General features: G+C 57.4%; 1 protein-coding gene across 1 annotated transcript; it reads left to right on the forward strand.

The window, feature by feature from the left end:
- Window positions 1-25: 25 nt before the first annotated feature.
- Window positions 26-27,783, forward strand: KIF1C (kinesin family member 1C). The gene is made up of 23 exons (XM_075561134.1): window positions 26-209; window positions 1,741-1,861; window positions 2,075-2,207; window positions 2,616-2,692; window positions 3,076-3,255; window positions 3,889-3,954; window positions 4,302-4,480; window positions 4,569-4,680; window positions 5,182-5,259; window positions 5,389-5,454; window positions 5,553-5,628; window positions 6,128-6,206; window positions 6,404-6,549; window positions 8,544-8,713; window positions 8,879-8,958; window positions 9,060-9,135; window positions 13,465-13,544; window positions 14,377-14,471; window positions 19,321-19,404; window positions 19,773-19,959; window positions 20,116-20,188; window positions 21,454-22,062; window positions 26,550-27,783. The coding sequence occupies exons 3-23, from the start codon at window positions 2,102-2,104 to the stop codon at window positions 27,240-27,242; spliced, it is 3,312 nt and encodes a 1,103-aa protein (XP_075417249.1). The 5' UTR covers window positions 26-209; window positions 1,741-1,861; window positions 2,075-2,101; the 3' UTR covers window positions 27,243-27,783.
- Window positions 27,784-27,988: the final 205 nt, after the last annotated feature.

Here is a 27,988-nt window from a genome sequence, read left to right on the forward strand (position 1 = left end):
GGCGCCGGCCGCTGGCGCCGCCGCCGCCGCTGCTGCTGCCGCCCCCGGGGCGCGAGTCCGCCGCCCGCCGCCCGCCGCCCGGGGACCCGGCGAGGGGCCAGGGCAGGCCGGAGCCGGCCCCGGACCTCCCCGGCTCGCGTCCTCCGCTGACCGGAACGTTTGTCCCCTTGCACTCTGCCGAGCGGCTCCGCGAGCCCCGGCGCGACGAGGTGAGAGCTTAAGGGGTTGGGGAGGGGCGAGGTGCCCGCGGAGGAATGTGTCGAGTTGCGGGATGGAGAGCCGGGGTCCCCGCGCGCACGACCCGGCGGGGCCCGGCCGGGCGCAGGAGCTGGGGTCATGTGCTGTTTGTCCCGCGGAGAGGGAGAGAGGTGCCAGCCAGGCCCGGGGCGGCCGTCGGGTGGCTGGACAGGAGGACAGGGCCGCCCAAAGTGGCCGGGGCGAGGCCTGCGGGGGAACCGCCGGGAGAGCAGAGACTGGGTACAGGTGGTCCGAGGCCCCCTTTCGGGTTGATGGCCCCACCCCAGCCACCGGCTCCTGCGGTCCCCCACGGTGCGTTTCCGAGGCCCCCTGCGGACCCCAGCTTTAGCCCCTCTGTCCCTTTGCTCCGCATTGCCTGCACCCTCGGCCGGCCAGGGTGCTTCCGTGGCGTGCGACCCTTCTTCTGCCCCCCCAGTGCCTTATCCCTGTGTCTGGGGCCAGGGCTGTACTTCCTGAGATAGCTTCTGGGGTCTCCGAAGTTCCCTTCCTGTCCTGGGACTAACCAGCCCTCTCGCCCGCCCCTCCCAAGCCTTGCCGAGCCAGCCAAGCCTGAGGAGGTGAGGCCCAGCATGACAGGGCTTGGAGTTCTCTGGGGCTGCCAAGGGCCAGGGCATCCCCGAATCCTCCACCCTGCGGTCCGTGGGCGGCGGCTGCTCAGCCTCTCCTCCCAGGGTGTGAGCACCCGGATCACCCACATTCCTGGGCTCCAGCCTGGCACCTTCCCCAGGGCAGCGGATGCCGGCCATAGCACCAGCCCCAGGCCGCCCTGTTGCCTTCTTTCCCCTCCCCCTTGGGAGAGTCCCCCCCCCCCACCAAAGCCACAGGTATCGTGGGTCCCCAGCAGGAGCACCCTGGGTTTGTTGGGATGGATACAGGATGACCCCACCCTGCCCTGCCCATTGTCCTGGATCCTGAGGAGGAAGTGCTGGGGGGCTGGGAAAGGGGTTTGGGGCCCATGAGGCAGGCTGTGTGTGTGTGTATGTGTATCCAGGTCCTGGTCTGCACTACCTGCCCTGGGAACTTAGCCCCTCAGCTTCCCTCGCCTGTGTGTGAGCCTGCGATGGGAGCCTGGTCCTGTGTGGAATTGGGAGCCCTTCTCCCTCCTGGGCTCCCTTCCTGTCTGGTTGGAATCCTCTGTGCCTCCCCTTCCTTTCCTCTTCCCAGTTTTCCTTTCCTGGCACCACCTCCAGCCTGTCAGCTTGTTCAAGTCCCACATGCTCTTGTTGCCTGGGGCTTTCTGCCCTCTTCCCACCGGCCTCAGTGTCGTGGGATTGCCCTCTGTCCAGTCTCTCTCTCTCTCCTTTATCTGAATGTTCAGTACACTTGTGAGTGACCAGGAATAAAAATGTCACCGTCTCTGCCCTTGGATTCACATTGTGTCCAGCTCCTCACCTTTCCCAGTGTCCCCCTCCCACCCACCCCCACCCCACAGCCTCTGGAGCCACAGGTACCTTCTAACCACTCTTCTGGCGCTGCCGACAGGGTTCTTCCTGCTGCCCCAGCTGGAGTGGCCAGGCCCCAAGTGTAGGATGGGACTCCCCCTACGAGGGCCGGTAGCAGCCAGAACTGATATAGACCCCCTGATCTGGGGCCACGACGCCAGGTAAGTCAGGGGGAAGGCCTAGGGATGTGCTTGGGGCGAAAGGCAGGACCACCTTTGGAGTTTTCTCAGGAGGGATGCTAGGGAGACAGGAACTAGGTCCTTGAAATTCTGGGTGGTAGGGAAGGTGGGGGGAGGTGGCTCTTGGGAGATGTTAGGAGGCAATGTCAGGGTTCCCCGAGGGCCTCTAACTACCCCTCCTTCTCTGCCCTCTAGCTGAAGAGGGCGGGAGTGTCTGGAGATATGGCTGGCGCCTCCGTGAAAGTGGCCGTGAGGGTTCGTCCCTTCAACGCCCGCGAGACCAGCCACGATGCCAAGTGTGTGGTCAGCGTGCAGGGCAACACCACCTGTGAGTGAGTCCCAAGGCCTGGTTGGGCACAGCAGGAGAGCTGGGTCTCCGACAAGGGCCAGTCCCAATGGGCCGAACCAGGGGCCTGCCTGGGCCAGGCACGGACAGAGCAGGTGCTCCGCGTAAGGGCAGTGCTGGGGCAGTTTGGCCTTTCTGTGCCCCTGGGAGGGGAACTGTTGGCCTGGCGCCCTCCATTGCCCAATCCAGAGAGGCAGCTCAGTGGGGGCGGGTCCTGGGAAGCCAAAATTAGCTTTGGTGACTGGAGGGGGTGGGGTGTATTAAAGGGGAGTGATGAGCTAGGACAGAGGTGGGAGTAGGAGCACTTGGATTTGGGACCTTGTTGGGTGTGGGCAGAGGTTGGGAGTACCTGACCTTGGTCCTCCTCTCCTTGCCTTCTGTACCCCTCAGCCATCATCAATCCCAAACAGAGCAAGGATGCCCCCAAAAGCTTCACCTTCGACTACTCTTACTGGTCACACACCTCGGTGAGGCCCATGGCTTGGGAAGAAGGGGAACAGAGGGGCAGAGCATTTGGGGCCTGGGGAGGGGCCATCGCTGGGAAATGGGCCTCCCTCCGAGGAGTTGGTCGGGGGAGGGGTGGGGCAGGCTCCCAGGGTGATGGTAGCAGAGGAGGCTCCTTAGATTGTGATAGAGACCACGTGGGGGGAGACAGGACCCCTTGGGATGACTGAGAATTGACAGGAAGTTGGTGGATGGGATTTTCTAGAGAGGGGAAGGGCATGATGGTGGGAGGTGGGCAGACCTTTGGGCAGTGATTGATGCTGGGGCCAGGACTCTGGAGATCCAAGACCTTAAGGACGTAGTCATCCTGGGTTCTTGACTGTCTTTCTCTGCCCCCTCCCGCCAGGTGGAGGACCCCCAGTTTGCGTCTCAGCAGCAGGTCTACCGCGACATCGGCGAAGAGATGTTGCTCCATGCCTTCGAAGGCTACAACGTGTGCATCTTTGCCTACGGGCAGACCGGGGCCGGGAAGTCCTACACCATGATGGGGCGCCAGGAGCCGGGGCAGCAGGGCATTGTGCCCCAGGTAACACGCCTGGGGCCTGGCAGGGCAGTCCGGGCGGGGCGGGGGGTGGGGGCACACATTGGTAGCTGCTCCTGAAGTAAGCAAGGACTGGCCTGGTTTGTCTGCGTGGCTTAGTGACGGGATGTGACAGCAGTGTGTCTGTAACCTCGGAACCCAGGACCCTTTGGGGATTGATTGTTTTTCCAGTTGAGACAGTAAGGCCTGGTGAGAAGAGCCAGGCTGTTGAAAACAGAGAGAGAGCCTTGGCCTCGAACGCTCCTCATTCTACCCCTGACCTGGCCTCATAAGTGTCTGTGGGCTTAGTTCACCTCCGGGCTCGTGCTCTGCTGTCAAGGTGTCACGCGCAGGAAAAGCCCATCGTGGGTAGCTGAGAGTTGGCGCCGGTTCTCCGGCTGTGCATGTTTCGGAGTTGGGATGCCTGGGTGTGCATCCTGGCTCCCTGAATGCTAGCCCTGTGACCCTGGGCAAGTGTGAGGCTCTCCAGGGGCTCAATCTTCCCATCTGTAGAATGGTGATGCCCCTCCCCCTATCAGAGGTGTGGAGCGAGGGGTCCCACAGGGCAGGGCAGGGCCCCGTGCCAGGTACTGTGGGTGTGGCAGGAACAGGAGCTCTGTGCCCCTCCTTACCCTCCAGCTCTGTGAGGACCTCTTCTCCCGAGTGAATCAGAACCAGAGTGCCCAGCTGTCCTACTCTGTGGAGGTAAGTCCGGGTGTGCGTGGTAGGTGGGCAGAAGACCGGCGAGCCGAGTGAGTATGACTGAGGACTGGGGCTGGAGCCCTGGCTCTGGCCATTTCTGACTGTGACTGGGGGGCCATTGATTTAATCCTTCAGGGCCAGAGTGTGTTACTGTGTGACACGGAAATGAGGCTCGATGGGACCCACTTGGTAGAATTGTTTGTTAGGTATCAGATACACTGCTCAGCGGGAGCTGTTGAGCACCAGGCACACTGAGAGGCTGGGACCTGGGTGCTGGCCAGTGGCGTTTAGGGTGGCTCACCGGTTGGTGTCCCTGCAGCTTTGCTACTTCTCCTCGGCTGCTCCCACAGGTGAGTTACATGGAGATCTATTGCGAACGAGTCCGAGACCTGTTGAACCCCAAGAGCCGGGGCTCTCTGCGGGTCCGGGAACACCCCATCCTGGGCCCCTACGTGCAGGACCTGTCGAAGCTGGCCGTGACCTCCTACGCAGATATCGCTGACCTCATGGACTGTGGCAATAAGGCGCGGTGAGACAGGTTGGCCAAGGGAGGGAGAGGGGGCCGAGTGGAGGAGACCAGAAGCAGGAGCCCTCTAACCCTGTCTCCTTCCCCCCAGGACCGTGGCTGCCACCAACATGAACGAGACCAGCAGCCGCTCCCATGCCGTCTTCACCATTGTCTTCACGCAGCGCTGCCACGACCAGCTCACGGGACTAGACTCCGAGAAGGTGGGAGCCCAGTCACACGTCATCCCCACCCCACCTGGTGGCAGGGACAATGATGAGATGGAAGGCTGGCTGCTTCCCTCCCTCCCTCCCTCCGTCCTTCCATGTCCTTGCTGGGCCGGGCGTCAGCTCTTTGCATACAGAGCTCTGTCCTCCTCCCCCCGGGAACTACGTTCCAATCGCTCCTTTGCCGCTTTCTTCCATTTACGGGCCTTCTCCAGGCAGGCTGGGCTCCTACCGTGCCCCCTGCCCTGACGCACTATGGCCAAACCAGTTTCCAAACGGCTAAGTGAAAGAAATTAGCGTGTAGCCAATTCGTCTCTCTTGCTTCCACGTATTTTCTCTTCTCCATCCCTCTTCCTGCAGCCCCTTTTGGCTTTTCTTCCTTCATTAGTTACTCAAACACCAGCAGACTATTCATTCCCCTGGCCTCCCTGCCCTATCTCCCACCAAGCAAGCCCAGTCACCTCCTGGCTCTTTCCTCCGCCCCCCCCCCCCCCCCAGGTTAGTAAGATAAGTTTGGTGGACCTTGCCGGGAGCGAGCGGGCTGACTCCTCCGGGGCCCGGGGCATGCGCCTGAAGGTGAGGGGTGCTGACGGAGTTGGGGGGGGGGGGGACGTGTTGGGGATGAGCCCGGGTCTCTGGCTGGGGAAGTGGAGTCAGGTGGAAGAGGACGGGGTCTCACTCCCTATGCTCCTCCTTCCTCCCCAGGAAGGCGCCAACATCAACAAGTCCCTGACCACGCTGGGGAAGGTGATCTCGGCCCTTGCGGACATGGTAAGTAAGGCCTGGCGGCTAGGCCGAGCTGGGGCTCTCGGACCAGTGGCAAAGGGGGTGCCCCCAGCCCCCTGACCTCTTCTGCCTTCCATTCTCAGCAATCAAAGAAGCGGAAGTCAGATTTTATCCCTTACAGGGACTCTGTGCTCACCTGGCTGCTCAAGGAGAATCTGGGTGAGTAAGGGACCCCCCACCCCGCCTGCCGGCCCTGCTCCCGTCCCTCCAGCTCCTCTCAGTTCATCTGACAAAGCCCCTGGCCACCGAGAACCTCCAGTTTCTCAGTTGTCCCACTGACCACTGCCTCTCATTTGTCTCACTTTCCCGCTGTCCCAGAGGCCACCCTGCAAAAACGGCCTGATGCTGCGATGTGGCTCAGGACTCCACCCTGTCTGCCAAGCCAAGGTCCTTACTGACCTGGCACCCCAGTGACCTCTCACTGACCCCAGCCCTTTGCTGACTTCATCTCCCTCCACTCTGCCATCTCAGGTGTCCCTCTGGCCTCATTCCCGCCCTCTGAGCCCCAGTTCGTGTGGTTAGCTCCACAGCTTATCGCTCTGCCCGGCTGGGTCATGTGTGCTCCCTACCTGGGCACTGAAGGCCTCTTTGACCCCATGGCCCATGCTGACTAGGAACGTGGGGTATGCTCCCCCCTCCCTCCTCTGCCCCTTCATAGGTGGGAACTCACGGACCGCGATGATTGCAGCCCTGAGCCCTGCTGACATCAACTATGAGGAAACGCTTAGCACCCTCAGGTGGGGCACCAGGCACTGGCAGGTGTGGGCAACGAATCAAAAGTGTTGGAGACTCAGAGCCCAGCTACCCAGGACCCTGCACACGAGACAGGGTAGACCCCAACCCTGCCCCTAGGTGGGAGAGCAGGGCCTAGCTCACAGGCCAGAGGTTCCCCTGTGGGTCTCTCCCTCACCTTGGCCCCTCGCACCTCCACCAGGTATGCAGACCGCACCAAGCAGATCCGGTGCAATGCCGTCATCAACGAGGACCCCAATGCCCGGCTGATCCGAGAGCTGCAGGAGGAGGTGGCCCGGCTGCGGGAACTGCTGCTGGCACAGGGGCTCTCAGCCTCCGCCTTGGGAGGTGAGAGAGCGTGGAGAGTGGCAGTTCAACCACCGTGTCCTTCCTCACTTGCCTGGGCCCAGTCCTCGGGCTGGGGAGGGCCTACCACCCTCTCCCCCTCCCCCCGCCTGCCATGAAAGCCTTCCTACTCTCAGTGACCTGGATGCATGTGGAGCTGGGACTTCTCACACCCTTGGAGACTACAAAGCTGGCAGGACCTTATTTTCCTGGGGGAGTCAAGATTCAGAGGGACCTTGACAGGCTCTTGGAACCTATACAATGATAGGAGGAGGGATGTCAATTTCTGCATTTCTGGCTTAAAAAATAAATCATAAATATTCTCGGCAGCGCTCTTGGCAGAGCTCTGGTAGAAACAAGGGTTTAGCTGGTCATGAGCATCACAGAAGCAAACGATGGAGTTGTTCTCAAACGCAGTAATGTCCGTCCTCACTGATCCAAAGCAGCTTCTCTGTGAGATGCATGCCCCATGCTGGACAAGTCCCGGTGGACGCCTCATTCAGTCTTGGGGTCTAGCCTGTGGAGGGCAGACCGGGTGCTGAGGGACTTGGAACTGTGCGTAAAACGGAAGAGGAGGCTAAGGTGGTCAGGCTGGCTGTCTGCTTTTCACTGTGTGAAGGGCTGTCATGCAGAGAAAAATGCCGTCTGATCTCTTGTACTCCCTGGGGTGGAAGCGAAAACACGAGGCAGATTTCATCTCACTGAGTGGAACTGGCTTGTTATAAAATGAGCTCTCCATCCTGGAAGAGTACAAACGGAGCCTTGGTGCCCATTTTTGTGCCAGGATTGGATCCTTCGACCATATCTATATGCTGATCCCATAAGGCAGGGAGCTCACCTCTGTGAAGGAGGAGGCAGCCTCCGGCTTGGCGGAGGACTCACTGACACTCTGTGCTGTGCAGACAGCACACCTTGCCTGCTGAAAGCGAAGAGTTCCTGGCGAAGATCCAGTCCTCCAGCCTTCAGCTTGGGTCACACTTCAGGATAAAAGAGAAATCCTCGCGGCCAGAGCAGGGAGCCGCGTCCTGATAACTGGGGAAAAGACTACGCGTGTCAAGCCTCTTCTTTTGCTGGATTCCCAATCCGTGCTGTGGGAGCAGCAGTCAAGAATCAAGCAGCATATTGCCTTGGGCAGATCTTCTGCAAAAGACCTTTAAAGCATCAAAGAACAGAGACGCTCCTGCGAAGACTAAGGTGCGCCTGACTCAAGCCAGGGTGTTTTCAATTGCCTTACACATGCCAGAGCTGGGCAGTGAGTGAGGAAGACGGAAGAAGCATTGATGCACTTGATTGCAGTTGATTCAATTGTAGAACCGGGGAAGAATGTTGAACATACTACTGAGACTTCTGTAAGCGCAAACAAATCTGTCTTGAAAGAAGTATACCAGAATGCTCCTTAGAAGCTAGGGTAGCGAAAACGTTTGTCTTCCGTTCGTGGCACACGTTAGCAGGAGAGACCGGTCCCTAGAGAAGGACGTCATGCTTGGTGAAATTCAGGGCAGCGAAAACAGGAAGGCCTTGGGTAAGAGGGAGTGACACCGTGGCTGTAACCGGGGCTCAAACACCCCACGGGTGAGGGTGCCACTCGGCCCAGCAGCGTTCTGCTCTGTTGTACAGAGTTCCTCTGAGAACTGACCGGATGGCACCTGCCGCCGATGACAAAGACAGGAGAAGGCAGGAGCCCTGGGGCGCAGGGGTTTAGCGCTGGGCTGCCGGCTGAAAAGCCAGTGGTTTGAACCTGTTTCTGTAAGGGGCTCTAGCCCAGGTAGCCCTGTGGGGTGGCTCGGCTTTGTCCCGTAGGGTGCTATGAGTTAGAATCGACTCAATGGCATAGCATAATGGCTGCAGGAGGATGGCGAGTCCCTGCCTGGAGGTGGCCAGATGTCATTGGAGGTCCTGTACCTCCTGGTGCCCTGGGAGCGCCTGGCCCTCACTGTGTCTCTGATCAGCTCCAACCTCCCTCCCTCTTCCCTCTTTCTGCTCTTCGTCCCTCCTAGACCTGAAGGTGGAAGAGGGGAGTCCTGGAGGTGCTCTGCCTGCAGTGTCGACGCCTCCTGACCCAGCTTCACCCCTCTCCCCACCTGCGCACAATGGGGAGCTGGAGCCACCATTCTCCCCCAGTGATGAGCCCCAGATTGGGCCCGAGGAGGCCATGGAGAGGCTGCAGGTGGGAAGCTGAACCGGTGAACGCGTGGGGCTCGGGTCTGCTGGAAGGTCAGTTCTCCAAAGCCAGGGCTTGGAGAGGAAGATGGAATCCCAGGAATAGTGTGACCCTGTGGTAGATGCTTGTCCCAGACTGTCCTGATCTCTGCCTGTCCTTGTGTCCCCCCAGGAGACAGAGAAGATTATAGCCGAGCTGAATGAGACCTGGGAGGAGAAGCTACGCAAGACAGAAGCCCTGAGGATGGAGAGGTGTGCAGAGCTGGGGTAGGGTGGAGGCTGAGGAGGAGGAGGGTGGGGAGACTGAGGTTCCAATGATAAAACCGCCACGTGTCCCCCCCCTTTGCTCACAGAGAAGCCTTGCTGGCCGAGATGGGGGTGGCTGTGCGAGAAGATGGAGGAACTGTGGGCGTTTTCTCTCCAAAGAAGGTGGGTGACAAGTTGAGTGAGGAGGGAGCTCTCTGGACGCTTAGAGAAGAGGACTGGGGCGCTTCTGACCTTGGTCTCTCCTCTCCTGTACCCCCTGAGATCTCTGAATGATCCTGGCTCATCTCTGTCCCTTCCCCTCTGTGTTGTCCAACCACACCTGCCTGCTTCTTTTTATCCATCTGTGTGAGTGAGCCGGAGAGCAAGAGCATGTGATGTGCCTGGTGCCAGGGACTCAGGGACCAGAGATGTCAGGGCCCCGACCCATGGGGGGATTTTAAGAACTGCTTAGACTAGGTGTACACAAACATCAACTCACACATGTAGGAATTGTTCTCTGGAAGGATTTGCCAGAAACTGATGGTTGTGATTGACTATAGAGAAGAGGGGAGCCAGCTAGCTCGTCACCACGGAGAGGATTCCCAGTCAATGAAGACACGTGTGTCAGTAGAACTGTGCTCTGTAGTGTTGGCAGTGGCTGATTTCTTAGAAATCGATGGCCAGGACTTTGTTCAAGGTACCTCTGGGTCAACTTGAAGCTCCAACCTTTTGTTCAGCAGCCAAGCCCAGAACCCAGGAGTGGGAAAGAGACTCATTCCCCATAGACTTTTGTGATTGGAACTTGGTACCTTACGCATGTTTTCTCAAAAATTTACATGCCAACTTGACTCAGAGTGACCCTCTAGGACAGGGTGAAGCTGCCCTTGTGGATTTCCGAGACCGTAGCTCTTTATGGGACTAGAAAGCCCTATCATCCTCCCATGGAGCAGGTGGTGGTTTCGAACTGCTGGCCTTGCGTTTTAGCAGCCCAGTCCCATCAGGGCTCCTTGCACACGTCTCACCAACGGGGAAACTGAAAAGAAACCTACAGAAGTCACAGTTGAAACAGGATCACCCAGAGGGGGCGGAAGCACTACATTGTAAGGCAGTGTCTATGAACACAGCGAGGTCTTCAACCGTGGAAGCCACCTCAGTGCGGTCTGTGTGGAAAGAGGCCTCCTGGAGAAGCTGGCTTGGAAAGTGAAGCCTGAATGGTGAATGGGATGTGCAGGGTGGAGAGGAGCAGGGAGACCACCAGACTCTGCAAACACAAGGTGCCCGGGCAGTCCTGGGGCTGGGAAGGGTACGACTGCCTGGCACCTGCCTGCCATATAGCACGTGCTCAGTTAGTCTGGGTGGAGGGGAGGGGCGGGGAGGAAGGCAGCAGGACAGAAGTGACATTCAAAATCTCAGCAAACTCAAGAGCCGAGGGGCTGCTCTTGTGGTTGGTAGCTCAGTGCATAATCCGACTGTGCCTTGCTAAGGGAAGAAGACGTGGGAGACCTGGAAGAACAAGGCTGCACAGGTCGCACGCACAGCCTCCCGTTAGGAGTGGTTGCACGCCTGACACTGTCCTTTTCTCCCATATCTGTCTTTTGTCCACAAGGACCCCCGGTGACAGAGTGGCTCTGAGTTAGGCTGCTGACCCACAAGGTCAGCAGTTTGAAACCATCCACTGCTCCGCTCTGCAGGAGAAAGAAGGCCTTTCTATTCCCGTAAAGAGTTCTGATCCTGAGCTCACAGGGCAGCAGCAGTTCTGCCTGGTCCATAGGGCCACCCTGAGTCAGGATCGACTCCATGGCCGTGAGTGTGGTTTTTGCCCGTGTTCTGTCCATGCCAGTATGTAGGACACTTGTCTCGTTCTTCTTCAGTGTTGAGGATCCCATTGTACAGCTGTAGGATCATTTTATTTAATCAGCTTCCAACTGAGGGATATTTAGGTTGCTTCCAATCCCAGGCTACTACAAACAATGCTACGATATACTCTTATAAATCGGCCTCTTGTCTGTCGAATGCATTCCTCGAAGTGGAGATGTGCGGTCAAATGCAGCCATTAAAAACATTCTGGCCATACTAGTTTGTACTCCTGAGAGCGACAGCCTGGGTCTTCAGGCTCTGCCATCCGGTGGGTGAAAACGGGGGTCTCTGGTGGTGAGGAAGAGCATGGTTGGAATTGCTGTAGTGTTTGGGGCGTTCCTGAGAAGAGACAGGCTCGGCTTATATGGGCAACAGGTTTGGGGGGGCGCAGTAGCTCCCACCCAGAAAGAGTTGGATGGGGTATTGAGCCCTAAGGGGAAAGCTGTCTTTGTTGGAGAACAAAGACCTTAGGCAAAGCCCCTTCTTGCTAGGACCTCTCTGCCAGCCCGAGGGGAGGGTTTCTTCGCTCCAGATTTAAGGAGCCTCCTTCACAGGCTGCTCAGGGAAAGGCAGGCACAGATCCTGGGTCCCAGCCCCCAGCCTCGACCTAAGCAGCTCTCTGCTTATCTGCTTCAGACCTGGGCTTCTAGGTAAGGTTTCATGTGAACAAAGACTTTCGGGGCCAAGCAGAGATTGAAAAACACTGCCCTCAATCGTGATCCCTCTCCCCAGGGGCTGCTCCCTTTCAGCCCCCAGAGTCCGTCAGTGCTGTGTCCCTTCAGGCCTGACACAGTGGCAGCAGGGGAGGTGTCCTGTGGAAGAAGGGGAACGTTGGGGTGTCTTGAGGGGGGCAGACATATGGCGTCCTCCAGGCGCAGCCTTGAGCTCACTGTCTGGGGTGAGGGACTGAAGGAAGAATGGGCCCTGGTGGGGGAGTGGTTATGTATTGAGCTGCTAGTGGCAAGGTCAGCAGTTCGAAACCACCATCAGCTCTCCAGGAGCAAGATGGGGCTTTCTGCTCCCATAAAGAGCCTTGGATTCCCACAGGAGCAGTTCTGCTGCCCTGCTCTGTAGGGTCACTGTGAGTCAGACTCTGGGGGTGAATTTAGCTTGTTGTTTTTTTGTAAACCACAGGCTGTTCTCCCTCCACCCTCTCTGCGCTTCCTCGCCCCTGCACGTCTGTGCACTCCCCCACCCAGGCTCCCATAGTTCTCCCCTTTGTCCTGCTTGGCCAGGGAGTCCTCCCCGGGCACAGTGACTGCTGTCCAGGAGCAGAGCAATGAGCGAGGAAGAAGCGCACTCGTGGGGGAGCGGGGCCATCAGAAGCCTTTAATGAGGCATCGTGTTTCCATGCCAACTCTTAGCTCCTCAGGTTGACTCTGGTTTCCTTTACAGCAGCGCCTGAGTGGGACCCCTCTCTCTGTCCAGTACTCCATGATCGGGCTCTCTCATGTAGAAAGCCCACCGTAAATCCTCGGAGCACAGAGCCAGGTCAGGGGAGCTTGAGCTTGGGTAGAAGTCTCGGGAAAACCTGGTGGCAGAAGTGGCATTGGAGAGGGACTGCAGCAAGTGTGTGATTTTGACAGGCAGGGCAGGGAGGGAGACTGTTCCAGCTGAGCTCCATGGTCAGGGGAGCAGGAGACCTGCTTCTGGGGGGTGCTCAGCAGCCTCCAGCTGGGAGCATGGAATTGGGGCGAGGTGGTGGTGGATCTGGGAGGTTGAAAGGGTTACAGCAGGCTGCAAAGTCAGTGGGGCATGGGTGCCAACTGGAGCGCTCTGAGCCGAGAGGAAGGGAAATGGCCAGGGGGCCATGTGGCCTGGACAGTCAGGCTCCACCGGAGGCAGCAGATGTGACAGCTGGTGGCCGGAGTGGGCTGTGGTGTAGCAGGAACAGACTTGTGTGCTGCTCAGAGTCCTATCAAGTGACACGGAGAAGTTGGGGAAATAGGCTGGGGACGGGAGTGAGCGGAGGTTTCGGCGTGGCGCAGGTAGCCCAGGGCAGGGGTGGACTAGGCTTGGGCCTGGCTGCCTGCAGGGGAGGCTGGTGTGAGACCAGGGTTTGCTTGCTCTTGTGCAGTGCAGTGATCCCTTACATTGCATGTTAACGTCCTGAATGTTCCTAAGAAGTCGGAGCTTCCAGGAAGGGGAGGGCCGCTCTCCCTTCACCCTCTCTAGAACTTGCCAGTGAGCTTTGGAGGGAGGGAATGGTGGGACCCGGGGACCAGAGGAGGGGTAGGGACTGAAGACAAAGGCCCAGGCGGTTCCCAAAGGTCCCGGTCCGTGGAACCCCCCGGGGCCCAGGCACTTCTGACAGGAGCAGCCTCAGAAAAGGTTGCTGCCCCGGGAGGGGGTCCTCTCGTAGGCCCTGCTGCGTGTGAGGAGAGCATGGAGGACAGGGCGGGGGGGGGGGGCAGGCCCCAGTCAGTGGTCTGTAGACCACTGGGTGGTACCCAGGAGAAGTGGGAACCCCTCCCCTTGCCCTTCCTGGGGTCTCTCTGGGCAGAGGGAATGATGACAGGCGGGAGGGCAGGAAGGGAGAGAAACTCACACAGGTGTTTCTTGAGATTTACTCCAAACCCCCCCCCCCCATGGACCTCATCCTAGCTGGCTCTCATGATCCTCCCCCTGACTACTGGCTCCTGTCTCTCCCCACAGACTCCCCACCTGGTGAACCTGAATGAAGACCCCCTGATGTCAGAATGTCTGCTCTACCACATCAAAGATGGAGTCACCAGGTAGTGCTTGCTCAGCGGCCTGCCGGGCAGCCTCTCCCTCAGGGTTTGGTCACAGAGAGAGGCCACTGTGGTGACTGCCTTCCAGATGACCTGACCCCGTTGGAGACACCACAGGTCTCTGGAAAGTTGCCCCACAGCCCTGCCTGCCCCACGGGGTTCTGGGAAGGTTGCTGAGCCTGCCTGCCCAGTGCCCGTCCTGCCTCCACCCACTCCCTTTGGTTAGAGCGCACTGGCTCCTGGGACCGAATGGACCCAGTGCTGTGGGCAGCGCTCCTGACGGCCTGAGACCGAAGAGTCATCGGGAACCTCTGGACCACTTCTTTCTTGCCTTGGCATCTGTTGGTGCGACTGCCCCAGGGGCGGGAGAAAGGAGACATGGCCCAGCCCCCTGTTCCCAGGCCTATGCTAATGAGCCCCTGGGCCTTTAATGCCTCTAAGGTCACTTCCTGTCATTAAAGGGGCGAGAGAGCGCCCCCTTCCCTGCCCCCCACCGGTGTTTGTCCATCCTGGGTGATCATTGAGGGTAGGGAGTGAGGGATTGGCCCAAAGGATGGTTGGAAGGCCCCCTGCTGAGGGAAGGCATCTCTCTCTGGTAATCTCCTAACACCCTCGCCCTTGTTGTATGACACAGTGACCTAGAAATGGGCTCTAGCCCCCACTTATCACTGCCCCTCTGCGAAGCCCTGGGCAAGTTCTTTCGCCTCTCTGAGTCTCTTCTCCGACGACGTGAGGGGGTCGTGAGGCCGGGCTCCTTGGGTGGAATGAACGTGTGTTCGTGAGGGGCTTGGCAGACCCCGATGTGTGCTCAGAGAACCCTGGTGCTGCTCCCCAGGGTAGGCCAGGTGGATGTGGACATCAAGCTGACTGGGCAGTTCATCCGGGAGCAGCACTGCCTGTTCCGGAGCATCCCTCAGGTGGACGGAGAAGGTAACGGCTGCGGGGGTGAGGGGGCGTGGCCATCACGGACACAGAGGCCTGGGCCGGGCACTGGGGGGCCGTGTAAACAGGTGGTACGTGCTTGCCCTCCGAGGAGCTTCCAGCTGATGGGTAAGCAGTAGGGGGAGGGGCAGGCTCCAAGGGCCTGGCCATCTGCCACACTCCCGAGGGCTTAGACCACCGTGGTCAGAAAGTAGTGAGGGCCCTTGAAGAAAAAAATGGGGTGATATGGAGCATCAGAAGTGAGAGTTTGGTGAGGAAGAGGTCCCCGCTTTCCTCTTTGATACCCCCAGCCTGGAACAACACCCTGGTCGGTCCGTCTGTCTGTCTCTTTCTCCTTTCTCATGGAAACCTGCGTTTGTTTCCGTGGCCTATCTACTAAATGTGTCTTTCTGGGACATCTTTGTCCTTCTTAGGCTATGACCACACAAGTCTCTGGGAGTTAATTGGTCCAAGTAATCCCTCTGGTTCCAAAACTTTCCGAGAAGTTTTTCCCTTCTACGGTCAGAGCAGCCAAAGCTGTCAGGAACCACAGCTGTAAGGGTGCCGGCAGAAGAAAGGCTTGGTGATCGACTTCCCCCACACCCATCACAGAAAAGCACAGCCCCAGTCTGTGAGCGATCAGCAGGGCGGGAGGGAGCTGCTCTGTGAGGAGCAGTCGGTGTGGCTTTCAGCGATGAAAGGTCGGGTTGCACACCGACAGATGTCACCACCGTCAGCCCGTCGTAAAAGGTTGCCAGAGAGAAACGTGCAATACCGACGACAGAGTTGAGGCTGAAGCTGCTCGGGTACAACCAAACACCTCGTGGGATTTCCTTTCTCGGCTTTGCCGGCTAGGCTGATGGTTTTATGGGGCATCCTGATTAATTCATCTAAATAATGTGTTTAGTGCTTCTGCCCTACCTGCTGGTTTGTTGCTGGTGCCCAGGGTTGACAAGCCTGCAGGTGGTCGGTCATCCAGGGCACAGCAGATGGGCTGACTCACCTGGAGCCACGGAGGGAGGAGGAGAGGACACAGTGGGAGAGGGTATGGAACCTGTGGTTGATGGCCTTCCTTGACAGGAGGCCAGAAGAAAAAGATGGTGCCTGGCTGCCTTTACTGAACTTACAGAACATCTGGAGCAAAGATTCGACAGACGAAATCTAATCAAAAGGGTGGGGGGGAATGCAGAAACAGAATTTTACATTTTAGAAATGGAATTGTAAGTGGTCCTGAAATCCAGAATTTCTGGCATCTTAGGACTGAATGAACCCTTAAAATAAGGGAGGCTTCCATTGGGTGGCTGAACATCTCAGGTGTAGAGCAGGCATGTGGGGCTTCTGTTTAGTCCAGGGCTCGCAGAGGAAGCAGGCGGCATGCTTCAGCGCCGGCAAACACCTCTGGCCTTGTGGGTGAGCGTTCCACCACAGCAGTTTAGGGCAGTGAGTTGTTGCCAAGTTTCTGTTCTGCGGTTACCTGGAGCAGGTGCTGGGGGAGTTAGCAGAGCCCTCCAAGGCCTCCCGGCGAGCCCATCCTCCAGGAGTGCCCGGAGAGATAACACACACCTGTGGGAAACTGTTATAGGCCAGGAAAAGCAGCCAGCGATGCTGTGCCTCCCCAGCCGGCCTATAAAAAGTGTCCATCTCGGGCCTTCGTTCTTGTGGGGTCCCTGGGTGGCACAAGCAAACTGAACTTGGCTGCTCGTGGAAAAGATGGAGAGTCCTCCCAGAGGTGCCCCAGAAGAAAGGCCTGGCAATCCACTTAGGCAGAACCGGCCACCCAACCCTCCAGAGCAGGACGACCACGGCACACGCAAGGCTGCCCCGAGCTGGAGTTGGCTTCGGGGCAGCGGTTCATCTTTGGGTTCTTGGGGCAGATTTAAGACTTTGCCAGAGGCAGGCCTGGAGGTGGGAGACGGCCTGGGCCAAGCCAAACTCAAGACCATCCAGTTCATTCTGACCCACAGGGACCCTGTAGGACAGAACTGCCCCCTGGGGGTTCTCAGGCTAAGTGGTCCGTGGTTCTGAACTGTGGACCTTGTTGGCGGTCGGGAACTCACATAACCCACGATGCCAGCCAATGAAGCAGAAGACTGATAATGACTTAGTAGGGGGTCGCTTTGTGTCTGCACATTGGTTTCACACAGCTCACAGGTGCGGGAACCAGCGCGCTCAGGGCTCAGGTGGTTTCCCCAAGAGCACCCAGCTGGAAAACGGCAGAACTAGATTCCAATCCAGGATGCCAGCTCTGCCTGGTGCCGCCTCATTGCCGAAGCTGTGGCCTCCTGGACGCAAAGCAGAGAAAGCTGGCTGGCTGGGTGCTCATCTCCTCACCTGGTCTCAGGAGGTCCCCTCCGGCCTGATCTCCTGTTCCCTCTGGACTTCAGACTGCTTACTGTTTATTGTCTGCCTTAGCAGCCAGCAATAAGCTCTCGGCTGTAGGGTCCCCCCCCCCCTTTTTCCTATTCTGTTTCCAAGACTTGAGATAGGGCCAGAGAGCTCTGGGGGCTTAGTGGTCCAGTGGTTAATGGAAAGGTTAGCCATTCGCTCCACCAGCCACTCCGCACCAGAAAGATGTGGTCGTGTGCTTTTGTAACGGCTTGCCGCCGTGGGCCAGTTCTACGCTGAGGCAGCTCACTCTGCCCTAGAGTCGCTCTCAGTCCATATGGACTTGGTGGCAGTGGGCTTGGCTTAGTTTGGTAAGAAAGTGCCGGGAGCCCTAGTGGTGCAGTGGTTAAGCACTTGGCTGCTAACTGAAAGGTTGGTATTTTGAGTCTACTCCTGAGGAGAGAGATGAGGTCGTTTGCTTCTATAAAGATCCCAGCCTTGGAAACTCCCCCGGGCGGTTCTGCTCGCCCGACAGCATGGCCAGGAGTCAACATCGACTTGATGAGCACAAATTTGTTTTGCTTGTTTTTGGTTAAGATAGGCCCTGGCATATGGGGGCGCGCAATGCCTCTGTGGCATGAATGAGTGCATTTGGGGCATGCTGGGAAGTAAGGGCGGGGAAGGATATGCACTTCAGCCACCACCTGGCGAGGTTCTCAGCTGGCTCTCTGCCCTCTCCCTTGTCTCCGTCCCTTCTGCCCAGTTGCAATCAGCCGCCCTTCCCTTCAAGAATGGGCCCACATAATCATTCCCAGCCCCTACCCCGAAATGGAAGGAACCCTGGGAGTGTAGAGGGTTTTGAATTCGACTGCTGACTGCAGGGTCGGCAGTTCAAAATCACCAGCTGCTCTGTGGAGGACAAGGAGGTTTTCTACTCCCCTAAAGAGTTAGCAGCGGTTCTCAACCTGTGGGTCACGACCCCTTTGGGAGCCGAATGACCCTTTCACAGGGGTTGCCCGATTCATAACAGTAGCAAAATGACAGTGATGAAGTAGCCACGAAAATAATTCTGTGGTTGGGGTGGGGGGGGTCACCACCACATGAGGACCTGTATGAGAGGGTCGCGGTGTTAGGAAGGTTGGAGTCTCAGAAACCCACAGAAGCAGTTCTCCGGTGTCCTGCAGGGTTGAGATGAGTCAGAATTGATTCGCTGGAGGAGTTTGGTCTGCTTTTTTTGCCCTCCCACATCAGCCTCCGTGCCCAGGGGGAGAAGTGGCACACACTGCCTGGCGCTACGGTGAATTCTGGTTTCTGGGTCTGTTGCTTGTATTATTTTAATAATCAAGAGTCACATTTGCATGTCCTCCTCAGAAATGGTTTATTCAGATTTTGGCAAAAGCTGGCACCAGATAGCCACTTCAGCCCGCAGAGGCTGCGACAGTGGGCGCACGCAGACGCACCACGAGGATGACGCGGGCCGAGCAGGGCTCCGGCGTGTTTCCATGGGGCCATTATGAGTGGGAGCTGGCCGCAGCCACACAAACCGCGCAGTGTTACTGGCTACCATTTTCACCCTGCGTCGGCATTTCCCAGGGCCCCGTTCCTGGCAGTCCAGCTTCCCTGCTGCCTGCCTCACCCTGACCTCCTCATCTCCACCGTGGGGTCAATGCGGGCCATCCTTTGCAAGGAGCGCAGGGCTCTGGGGTGACGTTGCTCACGCACCTGTGTGCTGCTCAGATGAGGGCGACCATCAGGCGTCTGCACGTCACTTTAGGGCTTGTTCGTGAGCGTCTTTCCACAGCTCTGTAAAGGAAGCTTTCACGCACCTGTTTGATAGCAGCTCGCCACAGTTAGACGACTTGTTCAGCGCCCCTCAGCTAAGAAGTTGAGGTGTCTGGTTCTCTGGGATACAGAAGTCCCTCCGTGATACGAGGCACCAGTCCTCACGGGCACGGACCTTTGTGTCCCCAGCAAGTGGCAGTCGTAATTTTCACAGGAGCAACTGGATAGAAGCTTGGGTTGGCTTGGCTTTATCTTGTCTTGTGAAGACGGATATGCTAGCCGGGTTGGGCAGGATGAGCCAGCGCGCTGTTTGAGAGACGGGCCAGGCGCCTGCTAGAAGAATCCCAGCCCCGCAGGGATCGTAGTGTTGGAAAGGAGGGAATGGCTGCTTGGAAGGCAGATGTCCGCTACAACACGAGGTGTGAACTGGTTAGGGGTCATCCCCTTGAACATGAGGAATGAAGCCTCCTGAGAATGGTTTTCCAAGCTTCGGTCGGGGTCTGTGGTGGCGGGTGGGTAGGGCGCCATTGCAGGGGCTTCTGGGAGTTGTAGTTGGGACTCTAACCCTCCTTCTGCTCTTCCGTTTTGTGCTGCCTGCCACCAGAGGGGCCTTGGCACCCCAACAGGTACTAGGGGTGGGAGTGGTAGCGCATGTGTTTTGGGGGGAGTTACTGCAAGGGGGGAGTCCATGACCACAACCCAATCTCCCCCCATAATCTGATCTGCCCATGCCTTGTCTCCCTCTGCTCAGTGGTGGTCACACTGGAGCCGTGTGAAGGGGCCGAGACTTACGTCAACGGGAAGCTGGTGACCGAGCCGCTGGTGCTGAAGTCAGGTAGGAGTGCTGTGGTGGGAGGGTCCTGGGTGTGGCTGTTGGTAGGGAGTCCCATGCTGAGCCTTCTGGGGAAATTCACGGGTCAGGCCCTAGAATAGGCAGTGGCGTGGGGCTGTGCCGACAGAACTAGGCTGTCATGAGAAAGGAGTGGTCTGGGGGTCACCTGCTGGGCTGGAGAGAAGGGTGTCGGTGTCCCTTTTGGCTGGCCGGCAGGGGTAGAGTGGCTTCTGGGGTCAGCTCCCCTTGGACTTGGCATGATGGGGTTGGGGGCAGACAGGCCTGGGGCTCATGTCTTAGATGCCGTGGGCCTGGGGGTGAGTTCGCTGCTCTAGGGCGACATCTCCACATTTCTTTACTCCCGTCTCCAGGGAATAGGATTGTCATGGGCAAGAACCATGTTTTCCGCTTCAATCACCCGGAGCAAGCACGGCTGGAGCGGGAAAGAGGGGTCCCCCCGCCCCCGGGGCCCCCCTCGGAGCCTGTCGACTGGAACTTTGCCCAGAAGGAGCTGTTGGAGCAGCAGGGCATCGACATCAAGTTGGAGATGGAGAAGAGGTGCGCGGAAGGGTGCTGGGAAGCCCACCCGCAGCCCCTCAAGGCTGTTCCTGTGGACCCCCTCCCCCACCCCCAGCATCCCTACCTGGTTGGGATGTGACTTGAAGTGACTCCTGAACCCCATACAGCTCTTTCTTGCTCCCTCCCCAAACCCAGGCTGCAGGATCTGGAGAACCAGTACCGGAAGGAAAAGGAGGAGGCCGATCTTCTGTTGGAGCAGCAGCGACTGGTGAGGGCCGGGGATGGGGTGCGGTGGGTGTGCAGAGGCTCAGGACCGCGGGTGAGTGGACGAGCAGTGACGCTGGGAAGAGTTTCAATCACCTGCTCGGAGCCAGAGCGGAAGTGGGAATGGGGATGAGGGTGGAGCCTGGCCTCTGGGAGGAGAGCTTGGAAGAACTGTGATTGGAGAAGAAACCAGTATGTGCAGGGAGCTAACGCCCCTCCCCGTTGGCCAGGGTTTCCCAGACACCAGTGGGTGCTGGGTCTTTTCACCAGGTCCTGGTGTGACTCCCCGGTGGAATGCTCCCTTACCTGCCGGGCAGGTGCATCGACACACCTCATACACAGCACCGCCTGTCAATCAGGGGAGGCTCGTGTGTTAAGGGGATACTGAATGGGTTTCTGTGGAGCTTCCAGTCTACGTGCGACTAGGAAGAAAGGCCTGGCGGTCTATTTCTAAAAAAAAATATTAGTCAATGAGAACACATGGATCCCAATGGTCAGATCCTATTGTACACGAGGGCAGAGCCCCCTTGGCAGCAACCATAGCCAAGTGCTTGCATTGTTAGTTACAATTTTTCTTTAAATAGAGAACAGCCAACCAAACCCAGGCTGTAGAGTTGATTTTAATTCACAGAGCCCCTCTAGGGCAGTGGTTCTCAACCTTCCTAACGCTGCCACCCTTTCATACAGCTCCTCATGTGGTGGTGACCCCCAACCATAAAACCATTTTCGTTGCTACTTCATCAGGGTCATTTTGCTATTATGAATTGGGCGACCCCTGTGAAAGGGTCCTTTGACCCCAAAAGGATTCTCGACCCACAGCTTGAGAACTGCTGCTCTAGGAGGTTCTTGTTCTCGATATATGAAAAAAGAAGTCAGTGCCACTGAGTCAAGGCAAACGCAAAGTGAGCCTACAGGACAGGGTGGGACTGCCCTTGTGAGTTTCCGCGACCGCTACTGGAGTAGGAAGTCCTTTCTCCCATGGAGCAGCTGGTGGTTTCTAACTGCTGATCTTGTGGTTAGCTGCCCGGAGCTACCACGGCTCCATAGCTAATGCATACCGATCACATTCTCCATGCCAGCTACTGTTCTAAGTGACCCTGCGTGGTGGAAACGCTCATCAGGCTGAGCAGCCTGTGCAAGGGCCCCTGGTGACTCGTAAGCCACGGAGCAGGATTTGAACCCAGGCACCCCGACAGGGGTGTTTCTCGTGCCCTTGGGGTCTCCAGGGGCCAGGCGAGTCTCAGCCTTTGATTCTCCCCTCTGCTCCAGTATGCGGATTCGGACAGCGGGGACGACTCGGACAAGCGGTCCTGCGAGGAGAGCTGGCGGCTGATCTCCTCTCTGCGGGAGCAGCTGCCCCCCACCACGGTCCAGACCATCGTCAAGCGCTGCGGCCTGCCCAGCAGCGGCAAGCGCAGGGCCCCACGCAGGGTGTACCAGATCCCCCAGCGGCGCCGGCTGCAGGGCAAAGACCCCCGCTGGGCCACCATGGCTGACCTGAAGATGCAGGCCGTGAAGGAGATCTGCTACGAGGTGGCCCTGGCCGACTTCCGCCACGGGCGCGCCGAGATCGAGGCCCTGGCCGCCCTCAAGATGCGCGAGCTGTGCCGCACCTACGGCAAGGCCGAGGGGCCCGGGGACGCCTGGCGCGCGGTGGCCCGCGACGTCTGGGACACGGTGGGCGAGGAGGAAGGCGGCGGCGGTGGCGGCGGCGAGGAGGGCGCCCGCGGGGCGGAGGTGGAGGACCTGCGGGCGCATATCGACAAGCTCACGGGCATCCTGCAGGAGGTGAAGCTGCAGAACAGCAGCAAGGACCGCGAGCTGCAGGCCCTGCGGGACCGCATGCTCCGCATGGAGAGGGTCATCCCGCTCGCCCAGGTAGGGAGGCCCTGCCGCCCGTCCCCAGCTGTGCCCCTGGGGAACGTGAATCCACCCCCCACTCCGTCCCCGCCCTACCTGCTTTTTATCACGAATTACACCAAGGCTTGCAGAGCGGATCACAGGGAAGTCTTACATTCAGCTGTTTGTACACATTTTACTTCCGCTCATTCTTATCCCAACCTCCTCCCCCCAATGGATGCTGGCCTGGCCCCCTTCCTCCCTGCGCTTTGTTTCCCTCTGCCTCTCCGACCCTCCATCCTTCGGTAAGATCATCAGTGGCTGACTTATCCTAATAGTTCTAGACCTGAAGGGAAACTTAAGGTCTGGGAGGGTCCAGCCAGCCTCCATTGGACCAGTGGGCCTGGTCCCTTTTCTGATTGTGAGTTCTCTTCCACATTTCCCTGCAGGACCACCTAATACGCCCCCTTTCAGAGCGTTTGGTGGTGGTTGTGGCAGCCGGGCACCATCTAGTTCTGGTTCCCTTTGTTTAGACCATGTCTTACTGGCAGCTGACACATTTTCTCTCTGTATAGTTTGTGTTCTCTCGTATAGTTTGTGAATCCCTGGCTTCGTGGTCAGTCACCAGGGTGCCAATTGAAAAATGCAGATTTCTGGGTCCTGCCCCAGGTATGACAGACTCAGACTCTTACGTTCGAGTTCAGTGAGTGTTTACATAGGTGGACACCCGGCTGTGCATCCCTCTTCCCTGTGGGCGACCACTTGCTCTGTGGGAGCTCTGTGTTGCGTGATTTCCTTTAATAATCCTCACAATATGCAGTGATTTTAGCCACCAATCCCCATTTTGCATCTGTTCACCCAGCCGGTCAACATGTGGTGCTTGTGTGCCAGGCATTAATGTAGTGGCCAGGCTTGCTTAAACCAAGAGTTTCCTCCAGGCTACTGTAGTTCTAGCGGGGAAAGCCCCATGACAGTCTTGATGCCAGTTCCTGACTGCTGACCACTCAGCCCTCGGACCTCACCTACACCTCTCCCTTCGCTCACTCCACCCCAGCGCCACTGGCTTCCTGGATGCTCCCTGAACTTGCTAGGCCTGCTCCTGCCTCACAGCCTTTGTCGCTCAGAAGGCTGGCCCTCACGTCCACATCGCTCCCTCACTTCCTACAGGTCTTTGCTGAGAAGGTCACTTCTCAGTGAATCCCTCCCGCCCTTTCAGTGTGGCTACTCTCCCACCAACTGTGTCCCTCTCTTCTGCTGTCTGTGTCCGTCTGGCAACAAGTAGAGGGTACCTGTGTGTGTCTGCAGTGTGCAAACCCACACACCACATAGGGGCACACAGTAAAACCCAAGAAAGCCAGACTTTAAATAAGGCAGAAACCTGTCAGAGACCAAAGTCAAACTCACTGCCATGAATCGATTCCCACACTTAACAACCCAATAGAATAGGGTTTCTTTTTCTTTTTTTTTTTTTAACTTAAGGACTTGAGTTCAGAATAGGGTTTCTTACGGGTTTCCCAGATGATAAATCTTTTTTTTTTTTTAACAATTTATTAGGGGCTCATAAAACTCTTATCACAGTCCATACATATACATACATCAATTGTATAAAGCACGTCTGTACATTCTTTGCCCTAATCATTTTCTTTTTTTTTTCCTCTTCTTACGTTTTATTAGGGACTCATACAACTCTTATCACTATCCATACATATACATACATCAATTGTATAAAGCACATCCATACATTCCCTGCCCCAATCATTCTCAAAGCATTTGCTCTCCACTTAAGCCCTTTGCATCAGGTCAGACGATAAATCTTTTAAAAAAGTTTTTTTCAGGTTACAAACACAGAGACATTTTATTTGAATATTGAAAACAATTTTTAAAATTTTACTATAGTTAAGAAAACCCAAACTCATTCTTACTGAGTTTAGTCATAATCACACTTTTATGGTATTTAAAAAAAATTAAACCAATCAAGTTTATCAAACTAACAAAATAAAACCTGAATACTGTGTATATTCGTGTATAAGCCAAGTTTTTCAGCACATTTTAAAAAATACTTTTATTGGGGGCTCTTACATCTCTTATCACAAGCCATACATTCCTCCAGTGTGTCAAGTACATTTGCACATATGCCGCCATCCTTTTCAAAGCCTTCTTGAGCCCCTGATAATTCGCTTCCCCTTTCTTCCCCCTCCCTACCCCACCTACCCTTCCTCACGAACCCTTGATAAGTTATAGATTATTTTTTCCATGTCTTACATCATCCTCTGTTGCCCCTCACCCATTTTTCTGTTATTCGTCCCCCTGGGAGGGGGTTCTAGATTGATCCTTGTGATTGTTTCCCCCTTTCTCCTCCCATCCTCCCTAATCCTCCTGATATCTCTACTCTCCTTGTTGGCCCTGAGGACTTTTATCTATCCAGTATTCCCTGTGTTTGGGGCTCTTGTCTGTAGCAGTGTGCATGCTCTGGTCTAATCCAATTTGTAAGGTAGAATTGAGGTCATGCTAGTGGGGTGAAGGAAGCACCCGGACTGGCTCATCTCTTCCCTGTGACCCCTTTGTGAGGGGATGTCCAATTGTCTACAGATGGGCATTGGATCTCCACTCCATACACCCTGCTCCCCCTCCTATTCATCTTGGGTATGGTTTTATTCTGGGTCTTACCAGATGGTAAATCTTGACGGGAGCAGAAAGTCTCATTGTTCTCCCGTCGTATGGCTGGTGGTTTCGAACTGCTGACCTTGTGATTAGCAACACAATGGGTAACGCACCACACCACCAGGCCCCCTGTCAGGGAAAATGCAGTTGCGTGTTTTGCGTTGAAATGAGTGATAGAAAAGTGGGAAGACAGCACCCAGGCCAGATGTGAGACCGGGAACAAGGCCGTCCTGCCCTCCTGCTTCTCACCGCTTCACTGCCTGAGCCTTTCTCTTCCCCTGTGTGTCAGTGTGCATGGTTTGTGTGTTCATCGTGTCGTCTGTTCCTGAGTGTGTGTAACACATGGAATCCATGGGTGGCCCAATAGTGTTTAAATGCTTGAATACTAGCTGAAAGGCAGGTGGTTCAAATCTACTCAGTGGCACTGAGGAAGAAAGGCCTGTCTTTCCAAAGGGTCAGAGGCCTTGAAAATCCTGTGGTGCAGTTTTAGTCTGCACGTATGGGATCAACGTCACGGCAACCAGCAGCAGCATGTCTGTGTAAGGGTAAGTCAGAAAAATCATCAAATATTACTGCAAAGTCATCGAAGCCTTTATGAAACAGAAATGGCCAGGGGTGATGCTTGTGTCTCAACATACCCCCGGCGTAGGCCCAGATACTTCTGAAGATGGTTCCCTTTCTCCAACCCTTTCCCGAAGATACTCTAGATGAAACCACATCACAGCAGCCGCCTGGGTGTCCCCGAGGGACTCAAATCATGTTCCTTGTCAACGTCTCCGGAGTTGGGGGCCTGAAAATAAGTCTGAAAGGGCAGGACCAGGCCTGTAGGGTGGCTGGGCTAAAGGTCTCTCCAGGGACTCCTCTAGGACAGCCCCTGCTACCCTCACAGATGGCGCAGGGGTGCTGCCCTGCTAGATCAAGTCCTCAGCCCAACTAGCCAGGCCTTCCCCATCAGTCAGTTCTGCCCCCTTCTAACCTTCATCAGCCAGCCCCTGGCTCACCCTGTGATCCAGACAGTCTACCCTTCTGTCCCGCTCAGGGATGCCCCCCACAACAGTCACCCGAACATCCTGAGCTGACCTCTCTGCTCTGAATGTCCCTGGCTCAGCCCATGGAGCCCCGTGTGACTGGGCCTGTTCTGGAGGCACTGTAACAAGAGTACTGAGAGAGCTTGCCTGCAGGCATCGTGGCTGCGGGTCACAGACATGTTTAAAGACCTTTTGTGTCACACAAACCCATGTGCAGCTGGACTGGAGCCCTGGTAGCAGAGCTGCTTATAGAGTTAGCCTGGTTTCGCTCAGGTCCACGCTGTATCTTGGAGTACATGCGTGTCCGTGTATAGCATGCATGTCTGTGTGTGTGTGTGTGTGTGTGTGTGTAGCATCTACATGGGGCCTTCAAAAAGTCCATGCAGAAACAGGATGAAACGTTGCTGGCATTCTCCCACGAGCCTCTGCCTACATGTAGAATTTGTCTGCTCGCTCAGCCTGCGGAGATGTAAGCCCCTCGGTAGCAGGTGGCTTTCTTCTGTGTGTTCCATTGGGCAGCTCTGTACTGAGGGTCTGCTTCGTGCCGGGCCCGGTTCTCAGCACCTGCTTGAAATGGTTTCCCCCTCCTGGTGGCGGCTCCCTGCAGCCAGTGCTGCGGGTGTTGCCGAAGTCAGCTTTGTGGATGAGATGCAACCGCTACCAGCCCCAGGCCTGCCGATGCCACACTAGAAAGTGGCGGACACGGGCTTCCCCGCAGACTCTTGCTCCTCTGCCCACTCCCGCATCACCCCGCCCTTCCCAGGGACCCCTCCGGGACCTTCTCCCAGCTCTCCTCATACCCCTTTTGTTTCTCTCGCACATCCCCCCCACCCCCAGGATCACGAGGATGAGAATGAAGAAAGCCGAGAGGCCACCTGGGCTTCCCCCGAGGGCCCTGAGGCCATAGAAGAGGCTGCTTCGGGAGAGCGACCACCCGCTGGCCGGCCCCCCTCACCACCCTTGTCGAGCCTGGAGCGGGTGTCTCGCCTGATGGAGGAGGACCCGGCCTTCCGGCGTGGCCGCCTCCGCTGGCTCAAGCAGGAGCAGCTGCGGCTGCAGGGACTGCAAGGCTCTGGGGGCAGGGGTGGGGGGCTGCGCAGGCCCCCTGCCCGCTTCGTGCCCCCCCACGACTGCAAGCTGCGCTTCCCCTTCAAAAGCAACCCCCAGCACCGGGAATCTTGGCCAGGGATGACAGGGATGGTGGGCGGGGAGGCCCCGGTGCCTCCCCCACCCCCAGAGGAGGTCACGCCCCCCACCGCCCCCCCTGCCCGCAGACCCCCCAGTCCCCGTCGGTCCCACCGCCCCCGCAGAAACTCCCTGGACGGAGGGGGCCGACCCCGTGGAGGGGGTTCCACACAGCCCGAACCCCAGCACTTCCAGCCCAAAAAGCACAACTACTACCCCCAGCAGCCCCAGCCGTACCCCGCCCAGAGGCCCCCGGGGCCCCGCTACCCCCCCTACACTACACCCCCGCGGATGAGACGGCAGCGCTCAGCCCCTGACCTCAAGGAGAGTGGGGCGGCCGTGTGAGCCCCAGGTCCTGGGCCGAGGGGTCTGGCCAGGCCTGTGCAGGGAGGAGCGAGGACGCCTGGGACGCTGCTTCCCCAGAAGCCCTGGGCAGGGAGGCCCGAGAGGAGAGAAGGTCCGAGCAGGTGATAGAAGATGAAGGGGTGAGGCCGGAGGCCGATGGAGGGCAGGGCACGGAGTTGCCAGGAGCAAACCAAAGTGGAGGACAAGCGATGGGAAGCCCCTCGGGGCACCTCTTGCAGAGGAGGGGGTGTCCCACCAACGCTGCTATGGGTGGGGTAGGGGGCCGGGGTGCTACATAGCCAGTGTTTGACTTTCTTTTCAAGGTAGGGGCTGGGGGGAGAGCCTGGAGTGAGGCCAGTTCTCCTTCCCCGCCCCCGTCTGTCTGTCTGTCTGTGGTGGGTTTCTGTTTCCAGGGAGGTGTGGTGGGATCATGAGTCATTCCCCTCCCCTTCCAGGCCTCCTGCTATATTTGGGGGACCTGTCTGGTTTGGCTGGAGTCCCATGAGGGTATGGGACCCTTAATAAAGGATAGCAAACGGCATTGTGGCTCAGTCGTGAGTGTTGGGGGGTTTCACAGAGGCCTGAATGGCAGAGCAAAGGCTCAGAGAGGGGTCGCGGGGGTTCCCCATGCGCTCATCTTCCTTGCCCCTCAGAACAGTGGGTCTCCTCAGCAGGCTGTGCCCTGTTAGGTTTGCCTCCTTTCATGCACCCAGAGCTTCCAGCTCTGCCTCTCCCATCTCGCTCCT

The sequence above is a fragment of the Tenrec ecaudatus genome, chromosome 10 (genome assembly GCF_050624435.1).
Source record: "Tenrec ecaudatus isolate mTenEca1 chromosome 10, mTenEca1.hap1, whole genome shotgun sequence".
In the NCBI taxonomy this organism is placed as follows: Eukaryota; Metazoa; Chordata; class Mammalia; order Afrosoricida; family Tenrecidae; genus Tenrec; species Tenrec ecaudatus.